We start from the raw sequence: 12288 nt of genomic DNA, 5'->3' as shown, positions 1-12288 counted from the left end.
GACACTTAATCCCACTTTCAATGTCATTAGTAAAGACACTGAACAGTTCCAGCTCCAGTATGGACCCCTGAGGGACACTGCTTGTTAGTGATCACTATTTGAACAATAAGCCACTGACTGCAATTTATTGGATGTGGCCATCCAGCCAATACCTTATCTACTGAATAGTCCATATCTCTCCAATTAAGTGGCAAGGATGTGCATGGAAGCACATCAAAGGCCTTAACACAAGTCAAGGTACACCTGACTTGAACTGACAGTTAAGTATTTAAACTACTGCCTCTAAAACTAAGAACCAAACCTTTCCTCCAAACAGAAAACAAGATCACTTTCCACATACGGCATGTCAATCCTTTCATTTCATTAAATAATGCAGTAGTAAGTTACAGATCACAAATAAAACATGAAGCAAATGTTTATTCTGAATGAAGGCTCTCTGTCTTTAGCTAGAGCGTGCTCAGTTAGCTGTAACTTCTAAATGCACCAGGAACAGACAAAACATGTTTACTAGACCACACAGTTGAGTAAAGGAAGTTTTTGCTCTAAGTTGGGCTGACAAGACCTGCATATAGAAATGATTTTCTAGGACACTAGTATCCTTTAAAATTAATTCACATCAAATTTTCTACCCTTCGGAGTCTGCAGTCAGATCCTACATGTGGGAGGGACAGAAAAGAAGCAGCTAGGTTACAAATTTTCACTTTTAGCTATCAATCAAGTATCAGCTCAATCCAAAAGTTTGGTGGTTTTATTCTTGAATTCTAAAAGTTTGATTTAATACAGCTTAATGGTTTAGCAACAGTTATGAAAGAACACTGACCCTAGGCTTTCCTGATATTTCATTTATCTGACACATAAGAGACTATCTGTTGGAACTGATTAATTTTTCTCTTTTTCAAAAGCTCATATATTTGCTGTGGTTGCTTTTTTTTTACACTCCCATCTCCTTTTTTCATCTCTGCTTTATTTCTGCCACCAACAGTACCAGTGTCTATTGCCTTTTTGCATTTCTCATCACTGGAAAAAAAGCGAGTTTTACACTGCTGGCTCCTTCATGCTTGGAGCCTTAGCAGAATGGAAGCAATGCTCTGCCTGCTTGCAGAACTGCATCCTTCTAGAAGCAATCTCTGAGCTTGGGGATCGCTTCATTGATTCATGAACTTTGAAGTACAGTTGCTATCTTCCTAGTTGCAATAACTTTAAATGTGACTCTTGGTAAATAAATATTATCTCTAAAGTAAGCTCCTTTAAGATGACATTCCTCATGTTCTAATCACTTTAAACATCCTCCTAGGCTGTTATTCTGAACATAAGTGCTTTCTCCTCCCCAAATAAAATAACAAACTTAAGCCTATGAGGTTTCGCATCTTTCTTTTTTTTTTTTTCTTTTTGGTAGCATTATGGTTTCTGTGCAAACAATATTTCCCCAGATTTATTCCCTCAGAAAAAGTCAGTAGCACATTCACTGTTAACTTTCAGAAAGGCCAGCCAAAGCCAACAGATAATGAAGGGGTTTTGTAGCAAAAGCAGAAGTTCAAAGCAATTTTTTTCTTTTTTATTACAGAGACAGCATTCCATTAAGCGTTTTGAATTGTATGGGTACCAGTGTTACTGACTTTGCCAACGTATGAGGTTTTTTTCATCACTGGTATTTGACATTACCATATGAGATGGACTACAAACTAGGGTTGTTACTTTTCAAAGGAACAAGGCTATGTTGTTTACCTTTTCTTTTTATTGTCATGGAAAGTACATTTCCTAGGTTCTCTAACACTAGTACAAACAGAACAAACAAAAATGAAAATCCCACCTCAGTGTACATGGGATTATATTTTCTCTATGTAATCATCCTGTCATACAGTGCAAATCAGATTGACTAAATCAAATAGTACAATTACGGTTGTTCAGATTCTAGTAAGCAGCTTGGAAGTAAACTTCTGCTATGTAACATTTTTGCTTATGAAACCTTATCACTAGGCTAGGAGTTTGAACATAAGAATTCAACACTGATACTGAAAGATCCTCATGAATCTTCCTTCCTGTTTACATCTTCCAAAAAGTCAACATGCAAAATGTCTCTCTTTCTGCGTAAAGGTATATTTACACACATACTGCCTATATAATTACTTTCATGATATATATGACTTCCTAATAGATTCATTACTGTTTAATTTGTGTTTGTTAATTTTTACGTAGCATTTGATCTTTATGGTTGTTTAAACACAAATATTTTCCTGTCAGGATAGCTTAGGAGAGGTGGAAAGAGGAACATGAAGAAAAAGCAGCTAAGTGAAAACTTCTGAAAGAATGAGAAATTATATTTTATAAAAATATGGTTTTTTAATAGGAAAAAAACTCATAGAAGTTGTGATTAAAACTTTTATTTTGCTTTTTGAAATAACACAGAATATATAAGAATAATATAAGAATAAAGTATGCATAATTACATGGATCATGATCACAAGTTCCTTGATACTTTCTGTTTTATTTTAAAGGAGTCGGCTATGAACCATACTTGCAGCAGTCCTCATAGGATTGTCCAACAGAGAAGATAACTCCCTTTGGAATATAAAAATTGCCTTTGTTTTCAACCTTTTCCAAACTAGCTAAAACCACTAACCCCAAAAATTCATAGGTAAAAAAAAAAATTTAAAACAAAACAAAAACAAAAAAACCCATGACGTTAACTCGAAAGGTAATTTATTGGGTTTGACTGTTTCTTCACTGACCTGAGATTTTCATCCGAGAGCTTCATTCTTACCAATGTTCTTTCAGCATTTCCTTGCAGAGACAAATTTTTATAAGAAGATGTGAGTATAACATGGAAGAAAGTCACATACTTGCTCTAGGGTCCAGAACTGTCTTTTCCTCTGCTCTGTGAGTTGAACTTTTAAGTCCTTTTCTCGTCAGTTCAAGTCCATTATGGCAGACAGCGCATGTTCTTCTTTGTGTACATCCTCTAAGCGTCTATGTATAATACCTGCTTGTCTCAAACACTTGGAAGTTACATACACCTCTGCTTGAGATAAACTGGGTAGATGCTGAAGAGGGAAAACTACTTGAGATCAAACACGTTTCTGCTTCAAGGCTGTCTCTGCTTTACTGAACTATACAAAGAACAGTTGTCACCTCATGCTTTTTCTTTCAAACTGCTCAAGCAGCCTTAATGTCCAGCGAATCTCTAGTGACAGCATGTGACTCTGTGGCTTACAGAAGAATGTCTGCTGAGAGATACAGAATCGGCAGATGAAGAGTCCTGTAAATTGAAACAAATAACAATTTTTTTAGACAATAAAATCCACTAACTTCGCTTTTTATTTATTTAGTATTTACAAAGATATATAAAAGATGTCACTTGTTGGATACAGATGGAACTTACTTCTGAAGCCAGGAGAAGTCTTCACCAATAAGGAGCAGGATCATGCGCTCTGCCTGGCTACTTCAGAGAACATGGAAGGGGAAAGAGCATCTCCAAGGTAGATGCTGAAGATGGCTTTAAAGATAAAGCTGATGACTAATAGCTACCCTTTTAAGAAATTTCAAGGAGCACCAGATGTGTAATAAATTCTCACAGTGGGCTTGCTAACAATACCCTGCTCTTCCAGAAAACAGAAAACCAAAATAGATTGACTCACAACCTACCACTTGGGATAGGCTTTCATTATATACTCTGAATTTATATGGTTTTATTAATATTTACCATTTTTAATGCATTTAGCAGGTGGTCACTGAAATTATTTCTTCTTGATGCTTTCTTGAATATAATACAACGTTCTTCCCTCCCTATGTGCTTTGCAGGATGAGAGAAAAAGAGGCTTTGTCCTAAAACCCAAGTAACTCAAGTAGCATTTTTAAGAAAACATTCATGTAAAGTAACATAACTCATTTAAAAATAGGTGATAACACCACTACCAACAGCCCAAACCATACTGCTGGAGGCACTGTTACAAAAATAGTAGTTGCTCCCTTTGCTCCAGGACTGCCTAGGCTCAGTTTTCAAGAGGTAACAATTATTTTGCTGTTTGAAAAGCCCTGAAGTCTTCTAGGAAAAAAAAGATACACTGTTTTGATAAAGCAATCTATTACAAGTTCTCCTCAATGTTTCTTTAGATAGCAAAGTTTCCTAAATATGTTTATATTACCCAAGTCTTCTTGTACTAGTCAAGCTACCTGATGCCAAAGTTACTATCACTGAAGGCCCCCACCCAAGTGTTTCAAATAAAGCGAAAGCTGGACCTACAAAATCAGTTAAGTTCAAGGTAGCAATGACTTACTGCTTAAGACTCAGGATAAAAATGGGCATGATCATCAAAAGGAGCGTGACCAGCAGGTCGAAGGAGGTGACCCTGCCCCTCTGCTCTTGTGAGACCTCACCTGGAGTATTGTGTGCAGTTCTGGTGTCCTCAACATAAAAAGGACATGGAACTGTTGGAACAAATCCAGAGAAGGGCCATGAGGATGATCAGGGGACTGGAGCACCTCCCGTATGAAGACAGGCTGAGGAAGTTGGGGCTGTTCAGCCTGGAGAAGAGAAGGCTGCGTGGAGACCTCATAGCAGCCTTCCAGTATCTGAAGGGGGCCTATAGGGATGCTGGGGAGGGACTGTTCATTAGGGACTGTAGTGACAGGACAAGGGGTAACGGGTTAAAACTTAAACAGGGGAAGTTTAGGTTGGATATAAGAAGGAAATTCTTTCCTGTTAGGGTGGTGAGGCACTGGAATAGACTGCCCAAGGAAGCTACGAATGCTCCATCCCTGGCGGTGTTCAAGACCAGGTTGGACAGAGCCTTGGTTTAGTGCGAGGTGTCCCTGCCCACGGCAGAGGGGTTGGAACTAGATGATCTTAAGGACCTTTCCAACCCTAACGATTCTATGATTCTATGATGCCTAATATACATAACTGTATCACCAATGCATGGTACTTCTTGGATCAGTAAAATGTAGCTGGGGCAAATATGAAAGTGAATATACTCTCTTGTGCAAACTCCTTATACCTCTGCTTCATGTTTTGAATTAACTGGTTCAGTTCAGTAAAAAGACTACTCTTTGATCCTCTGTGGCATGTGTTGGATTCTTAACTTCTACTCAGTTGAAGTAAGAATACTGATAGAGCAGCAGGAATTTTATGCATCAACTTGAAAAAAAAAAACAAAACACAACAGTGTGTTCTACTCTCTCCTTACTTTTTAATATAATTTTGATGGCATACACTCATGATAAGGCAATATTATCTCAGCAGTCTATGAGCGAACTTAGAGCAATGGATTCTAGGAACATGGCTTGAAATCAGTCTCATGAAAAATCAAAGCAAGTATTCTCATGGTCACACAAGCAATACACTAGCTAAAATTAAGGATGAAAAGAAGGCTAATGTTTACCTAGAATGTAAGAGTAGGTGGTTAAGATGAGATATGCTGGAAAATAGTTCTAAGAAGACTACAAATAACATCTTTCTTTTAAGATTCTGACATATAATGCTTAATTATTCTGTATGAAAATTCAAATGTACTTTAACTAAAATGTGTATAAAAATGCACTTTTAAATTGAGTCACTTATCAGTACTTAGGTACAGCATATCATAAGCCCCATAATTCTTGAATGTGTTAAACTGAATCATTCACGTTAAAAAGTATCTGGCTTCTTTTAAATACTACTGTACAAAGCAACTGTAAAACATTCATTTCACCAAGGCCTTTTACATCTCATACACTTTATTAAAACTGCATTACATGCCTGCAAATAAAATATTCTTCTTCAGGTCAGCCTAAATGTTAAAAGTTAATATTTTATAGCTTAGTTAAGCGACACATACTATGTTGAGTTCTGGGCCATCCAAGTTCAAGAAGGCTGTCCAGAAGTCAAGAATTCTAGCAAGATAGCAAGAAGACCTAAGAGGAGAAATTCATTTATTGTGACAAAGAGCCTAGGAAATTGTCACAGCAGCCTACCTGAACAAGTTATGTAAATAAAGAGACTCGTTCCAAGTAATAGGAAGTGATAAAGAAAGCACAACAGTCACCTGCACTTTCAAATTGCACTGTAGGATGAACTTTTCTAGGATGGTAGTGTACAACTGGGACAAGATAGCAAGACACTTTGTGAAATCGCCATCTTTCCAAGACTCAGCTGAAGAAAAACACAAGGAGCCGGTGAAGTGTTTGAAAGTGTTGCTTTGACAGGGCATTGAAACTAGGGGACTCCTAGAGGTCTCCCCAAACCAGTAGGGCTACATGAGGCAAAGCTGATTCAATTTGCTTGTCATTAGAGCTCCATTACATGGAGCCTAAATAGCTAAAAAAGCAGAAAACAAATGTCCTTTCTTTTCTTTTCTTTTTTTCTTTTTTAATGTCCAAATTCAGACAACAGGAAAAACTCTAAAGGCTAAGGAAATATGTGAAAACACTTACAAATCCACAAGCTTGAGACAACAGAATATGGACATTTTTGCCTCAGTCTATATCATTTATTAATGTGTTGGCCCTTAAAATCTATATTAACTACTCTTTTGTATAATAGCCAGCCACAGAAACTGTCAATGCTTACTGTAGAGGGTTGATGGCAGGCTGCATTCAAAAGGGAAAATAAAAGTCAGGTATATTTGAAGAATAAATTGAGATAAATAACCTGATTTCATTATGATAAATATAATTCCATCAACCGTTAGCAGACTTCTTATTATCTATTTCCTAAGAAAGTAAATGAGTTTCTCCTAGTATATGGCTAAAGAACTTTGAAATATTAAGACAAGAAGCCTGCTGGTTAAATGTCTCCCTGTTGGATAAACTTCCTCTCAAAATAGTTGTTTGAAGAAACACATATTCATATTCATAGAATATGTAAGTTTCCTCTGTTTCCATATTGCAACAATTTTGCTTCTGTTTCCTCTTTCCTCAAATTAAATAGGGCCTTAGCTATATGTTATTCCTAATTTGAGCATCATTTTATTATTATGATAATCTGATTATTTTCAGAATTCATAAAGTCTGTCCTTTGCTTTTTCAGAGGAAAGCCAGGGACTTTATCTTCAACTTGAATTTTTCAGCAGATAAAAATGCAAATTCTGTATTTCTTAAAAAACTGTAAAAAAATTTATTAAGGATAAATGTAATTTTGGCACAACATGCATACTATTTCAGTCATGTATATTTATTCTATGTGGTTTTGTTTCTTTGAATTTCTGTACTATTTCACTGCATTCACTTTTCAGTTAAAGGGTTATGAGGGAGCTAACCTACCATTGATTCATTCTGCTAAAGGGCATAAACTTGATTTGAGCTACAAATTCTTGGTCTGAAACATGTTGATGACTAAAAACCATTTTGTCTACTTTATTAATCAAGAAGTTCTTTAGTTGTTGCCATTGCATTACCTAAACAATTTTTTAATTTAGAAATTGATTTTGAATTCATAAGCATAGCAGTTCAGTCATAATCCTGTCAGTGCAACATAATGAGTACCAAGGAGCATACAAATCATCTGTGACTATTAAAAGGAAGAAGCATTATTCTGAAACTCAAGGAAAGAAAGAAGGAGTTCCTTGAAAAGAATGAGAAGGAAAAAAAAAAAAGTTATTGTATCAAGCACCTTGTAAAGAAACTTGATGCTGAACCAAAACATTAAAATCAACCATATATTATCAACCAACTGAAAAGTCACAGAATCACAAAATGAATGAGGTTGGAAAGGAGTTCCGGAGGCCATCTGGTCCATCTCCCTTGCTCAAGCAGGGCCACCTACAGCCTTTTTTTCCCAGGACCTTGTCCAGGCACCATTTGAGTATTCTAAAGATGGAAAATCCACAACTCTGCTCTGTGGGCACTCTGCACCTGTGCTGGGTCACCCTCACAGTAAAAAAATGTTTTATGTTAAAGAGACAATCTCCTGTGTTTCAGTTTGTGCCCACTGCCTCTGGTCCTGTCACTGGGCACCACTGAAAAGAGCCTGGCTCTGTCTTCTTTGTACCCTCCCTCCAGGTGTTTATATATATTAATAAGATTCCCCCAAGCCTTCTCTTCTCCAGCCTGTAAAGTCACAGCTCTCAGCCTTTCCTTATAGGAGAGATGTTCCAAGCCCTTTATCACCTTAGTGGCCCTTCACCAGGCTCTCTCCATTATGTCCATGTCTTTCTTGTATGGGGAGCCCAGAAATGGACACAGCATTGCAGGTGTGGACTCACGAGTGCTGAGAAGAGGGGAAAGATCACTTCCCTTCACCTGCTTGTCTAATTCAGTACAGGATACCAATAGCCTTCTTTGCAGCAGAGTCATTTTGCTGGCTCATGTCCAACCTGGTGTTCACCAGGACTCCCATGTCCTTTTCCACAAAGCTGAAGACTTTTAAGTCTAAGGACAATAAAAAGTTTAGTTACTATTTCACAGTCATTTTTTCAGCAGATTTTGAAGGACTTGATCAGAGAATTTAAAATCAGGAATTCCTGAATCTTTATTCTCCATTTTACCATTGTGATTTACAAGATTGCTACCCAGCTTGTCATTTTTATTCATGCAGATAGGCTAGGGTTTTAGGGACTATGCATGATACTATGTGAAGCTGTGCACTCTGTAGCTTTTAAGGCATTATTGTTTGTTAAAGCTTTAGCATAATTTTTCAGTTAAGGTTGCTCTCTCCCCTAAAATGAGGGATAATAGTAATGTATTTTTTTCCTATCAGTTAAAGGGAAGAGGATAATTAATTTTCTGTCTCATCAGTTGCTTTCAAAATTTCTTTCTTTCAGCAAATTCAGTACAACAAAGGAGTCTGTTGACATTTCATGTTTCCTGTGTCATGCCAAATATAGAGACCCTAAACATGAAGCACATACTTTATTTCCTACAATTTTACCAAAAGAGAAGAAGAAATACCCTTAGTAATGTAAAGAATCAAAATGTGAGAAAAGAAGTGGATTTGAATAATCATCCCAATCTGCCACTGCTTCTTGTTCTTTTCTTCTGAAAGAAGCTTAAGTGGTTTTGCATCATTTTTGGTTCTCCTATTGTGCATCTTGCTCTTTTTTTTACAGTTCTTTTTTTAGTTTTGTTCATTTTTTATTTTCTTCAACAGGTCAGAAACTCATCTCTCAACGGCCCCTTCCTGCAGATCTTCCCCAGTGTACTTCCTTTAAACCCCCTGAAATCCACAGTACACTTTATCCCACAAAAAAATAAGAACAAAATGTTACTGGTCTGTGCTTTTACAGCCCATTTGCTATAATCACTTTCCTTTGTATTATATAACAGAAAGTACAGTACATCATCTTCAAGAACAGGGAGGCTTTGTTTCAACTATTTTTAACAGATTTCTGTTTGTGCTCTTCCCGTCTTCTTTTCTTCAACTCCCCTGTGATCTTCCACACAATTCACAGTGCCTGGTTTGATAATAAACACTGAATTTTTGGCTCTTGTGGTTGAGATCAACTGAGGCAATGAATTGTTGAGTCTGGATAGGCAGGGTTATTTACATTTGTTAAAGATTAAAAACTACATGTAACCTGGCAGACAGCACGTAATACAGAAAATACTTTAAATTGTTTTCATTTTACATATTTTATCTTTCACTGCATGGCATGCTGAAATTTTATTCTTTTTAGCTGTCTTGAAAATGTCACTCTTTTACATTTATGAAAAATTGACCAAATGTTGAGTAAATGGGAAAAGAAAGAAAATACTGGCCTGCCATGTGAGTAACATTGATAAATGTAAACAAGAATACAGAATCCTCAAGAGGAAAAAGGTTTCGCAATTTAGAAAAGCATATGTGAAAGCTTTGTGACAGAAGCAGGCTTCCAACACAGCCTACTTTCTTGGAGAAATTGTTCTCATTTTCCTCTGAGGACTCTTTCTCTCTTTCCCTTACACCTTCATTTTAATGGGGTTACTGAGTACATTTTTCCCTCCTAACCTCATGTGCTCACTGTAATTCAAGCATTATTTAGCATTTACAATCGGTGAAAACCTGAGTTACCTGTAGTCGTGTACATTGGGAAGTGATTAATAACCCCTTCTAATTGTCTGCTCCTCTGAAATGATCATTTCAGGAGAGTTTAGACCACTACACCATAATTTTCTAAAGTTAGGCAACACAGGTCCTATCTTAGCTTGCTATTATAGAATCATAGAACCGTTAGGGTTGGAAAGGACCTTAAGATCATCTAGTTCCAACCCCCCTGCCGTGGGCAGGGACACCTTATGCTAAATCATATCACCCAAGGCCTCGTCCAACCTGGTCTTGAACACTGCCAGGGATGGAGCATTCACAACCTCCCTGGGCAACTGTCATGGTTTAAACCCAGTCAGGTAACTCGTTCGCTCACTTCCCCCCCCTTTCTTGCCCTCCCCCTGCTCTCGGAGGGATGGAGAGGAGAATTGAAAAGAATGCAACTCCCACGGGTTGAGATAAGAACAGTTTAGTAACTAAGGTATAACACAAATCACTACTGCTACCACCAATGATAATAATGATAAAGGAAATAACAAGGGAAGAGAATACAACACCTCAGCACCAGCTGACCGATAACTCGCCCCCCAAGCCTGACCAAGCTCCGACCGATACCTCCTCCAACCCTGCAGTCTCCCAGCCCTTCCGGCTAACTCCCAGTTACATCCTGGGCATGACGTGCTGTGGTATGGAATACCTCTTTGGTCAGTTTGGGTCAGGTGTCCTGTCTCTGTTTCCTCCTGGCTTCCCCTCCTCCCTGGCAGAGCATGAGGCTCACAAAGTCCTTGGCCAAACCAAAACATCGCTATCAGCTCTGTTCCAGAGCTGAAAGTCAAAACACTGCACTACACCAGCTACCAAGGAGGAGAAAAATGACTGCTACTGCTGAACCCAGGACAGCAACCCATTCCAGTGCCTCACCACCCTAACAGGAAAGAATTTCCTCCTTATATCCAATCTAAACTTCCCCTGTTTAAGTTTTAACCCGTTACCCCTGGTCCTGTCACTACAGTCTCTAATGAAGAGTCCCTCTCCAGCATCCCTATAGGCCCCCTTCAGATACTGGAAGGCTGCTATGAGGTCTCCACTCAGCCTTCTCTTCTCCAGGCTGAACAGCCCCAACTTTCTCAGCCTGTCTTCATACGGGAGGTGCTTCAGGTGCTGATCATCCTCGTGGCCCTCCTCTGAACTTGTTCCAACAGTTCCATGTCCTTTTTATGTTGAGGACACCAGAACTGTACACAGTACTCCAGTTGAGTTCTCACAAGAGCAGAGTAGAGGGGCAGGATCCCCTCCTTTGACCTGCTGGTCACGCACTGGCTTTCTTAGCTTTCTAGAAAACACATGATGTATGCACCAAAAGCAGCTTTTCTGTGTCTGGTATTAGTCTATTCTAGAATGTCTTATTTTGAAAAATCACATCAACTTGCACTTGAGACTGTTTACATGCATCTCCAGTAAAGCCATATTTTTCCCTTTCTAGAGGCAAATAATTTATTTTGAAAATGTGCTAATTACTGTAAGAGTGTTGTTGAAAATATGACAGTCTATATTTATGCTCAAATACCATATTTATAGTTTGACTTTTTTTTCATTTTATATTCTTAGAACTAAGTGCCTCCTCCCCTTTCCCTCCTCCCCTATACACACTAGCCCACAACTAATAAGAAATGAATCAGCTTATTGAAATGCAATATAAACTTCTTCACACTTTATATCCTATTCTTTCAGCTGTTGCCAAGACAAGGCTAAATCTTGTTAGAGAATGTAGCTTTAATATATAACCAACTAGAAGAGGTTTACTGCAAATGCTACAGAAAGTGACTATTAAATTTACTAGATACTAAACTTTTCATACTTTTCACCTATACACCTCACTTGTGCATTGCTGTGGTCTAGAAATTTATGAGCAAGAGCTGTGGTTCCAGAATAGGACTGGTGTAATGCTGGTACTCGTACACACTCCACTGAGTCATGCTTTAACAGATTAAATGGAGCGTGTAGGAAAAACAAAGGTTTTACGTTATTGCTCTTGGCACATGATATAGTAAGATGCAATATGGCAATACTGCAGCATTGGAATGGGTTCAGGAGTTAGAATAGATGTAGGAACAGCAAAACTTAAGCAATATTTCAAAATTGCTGTTCTTACATTAACTATCTTAAATGCCATTCTTACAATTATATCAAAACAGTGCTGTGTAACTATGAAGTTTCTAGGTTTAACCAGTATTTAGATTGTAGCTATAAAGAACAGATTGTTTCTTTTTTTATTTAGGTATTTATTTATTTAGCCAAGAAAAGCTAAATAAATGTTGAAAAAATTATGAAATGGGAAATAACATTGACTTGCT

The 12288-nt window shown here is 37.7% G+C and overlaps 1 protein-coding gene across 1 annotated transcript in view; it reads right to left on the bottom strand.

The window, feature by feature from the left end:
• Positions 1-2657: 2657 nt before the first annotated feature.
• NALF1 (NALCN channel auxiliary factor 1) overlaps positions 2658-12288 on the bottom strand; it is a 174810-nt gene continuing 165179 nt past the window's right edge. The window contains exon 2 of the mRNA XM_057397239.1: positions 2658-3256. Coding sequence (XP_057253222.1) covers positions 3182-3256 — 75 coding nt within the window. The 3' untranslated portion in view covers positions 2658-3181. The remainder of the gene's footprint in view (positions 3257-12288) is intronic.

Source organism: Pezoporus wallicus, unplaced genomic scaffold (genome assembly GCF_028554395.1).
Source record: "Pezoporus wallicus isolate ANWC-B61680 ecotype Strahan unplaced genomic scaffold, APGP_CSIRO_Pwel_v1 contig_1851, whole genome shotgun sequence".
Classification (NCBI taxonomy): Eukaryota; Metazoa; Chordata; class Aves; order Psittaciformes; family Psittacidae; genus Pezoporus; species Pezoporus wallicus.
The sequence above is the reverse complement of the archived record's forward strand: the minus strand, read 5'-3'. Positions and strand labels throughout refer to the sequence as shown.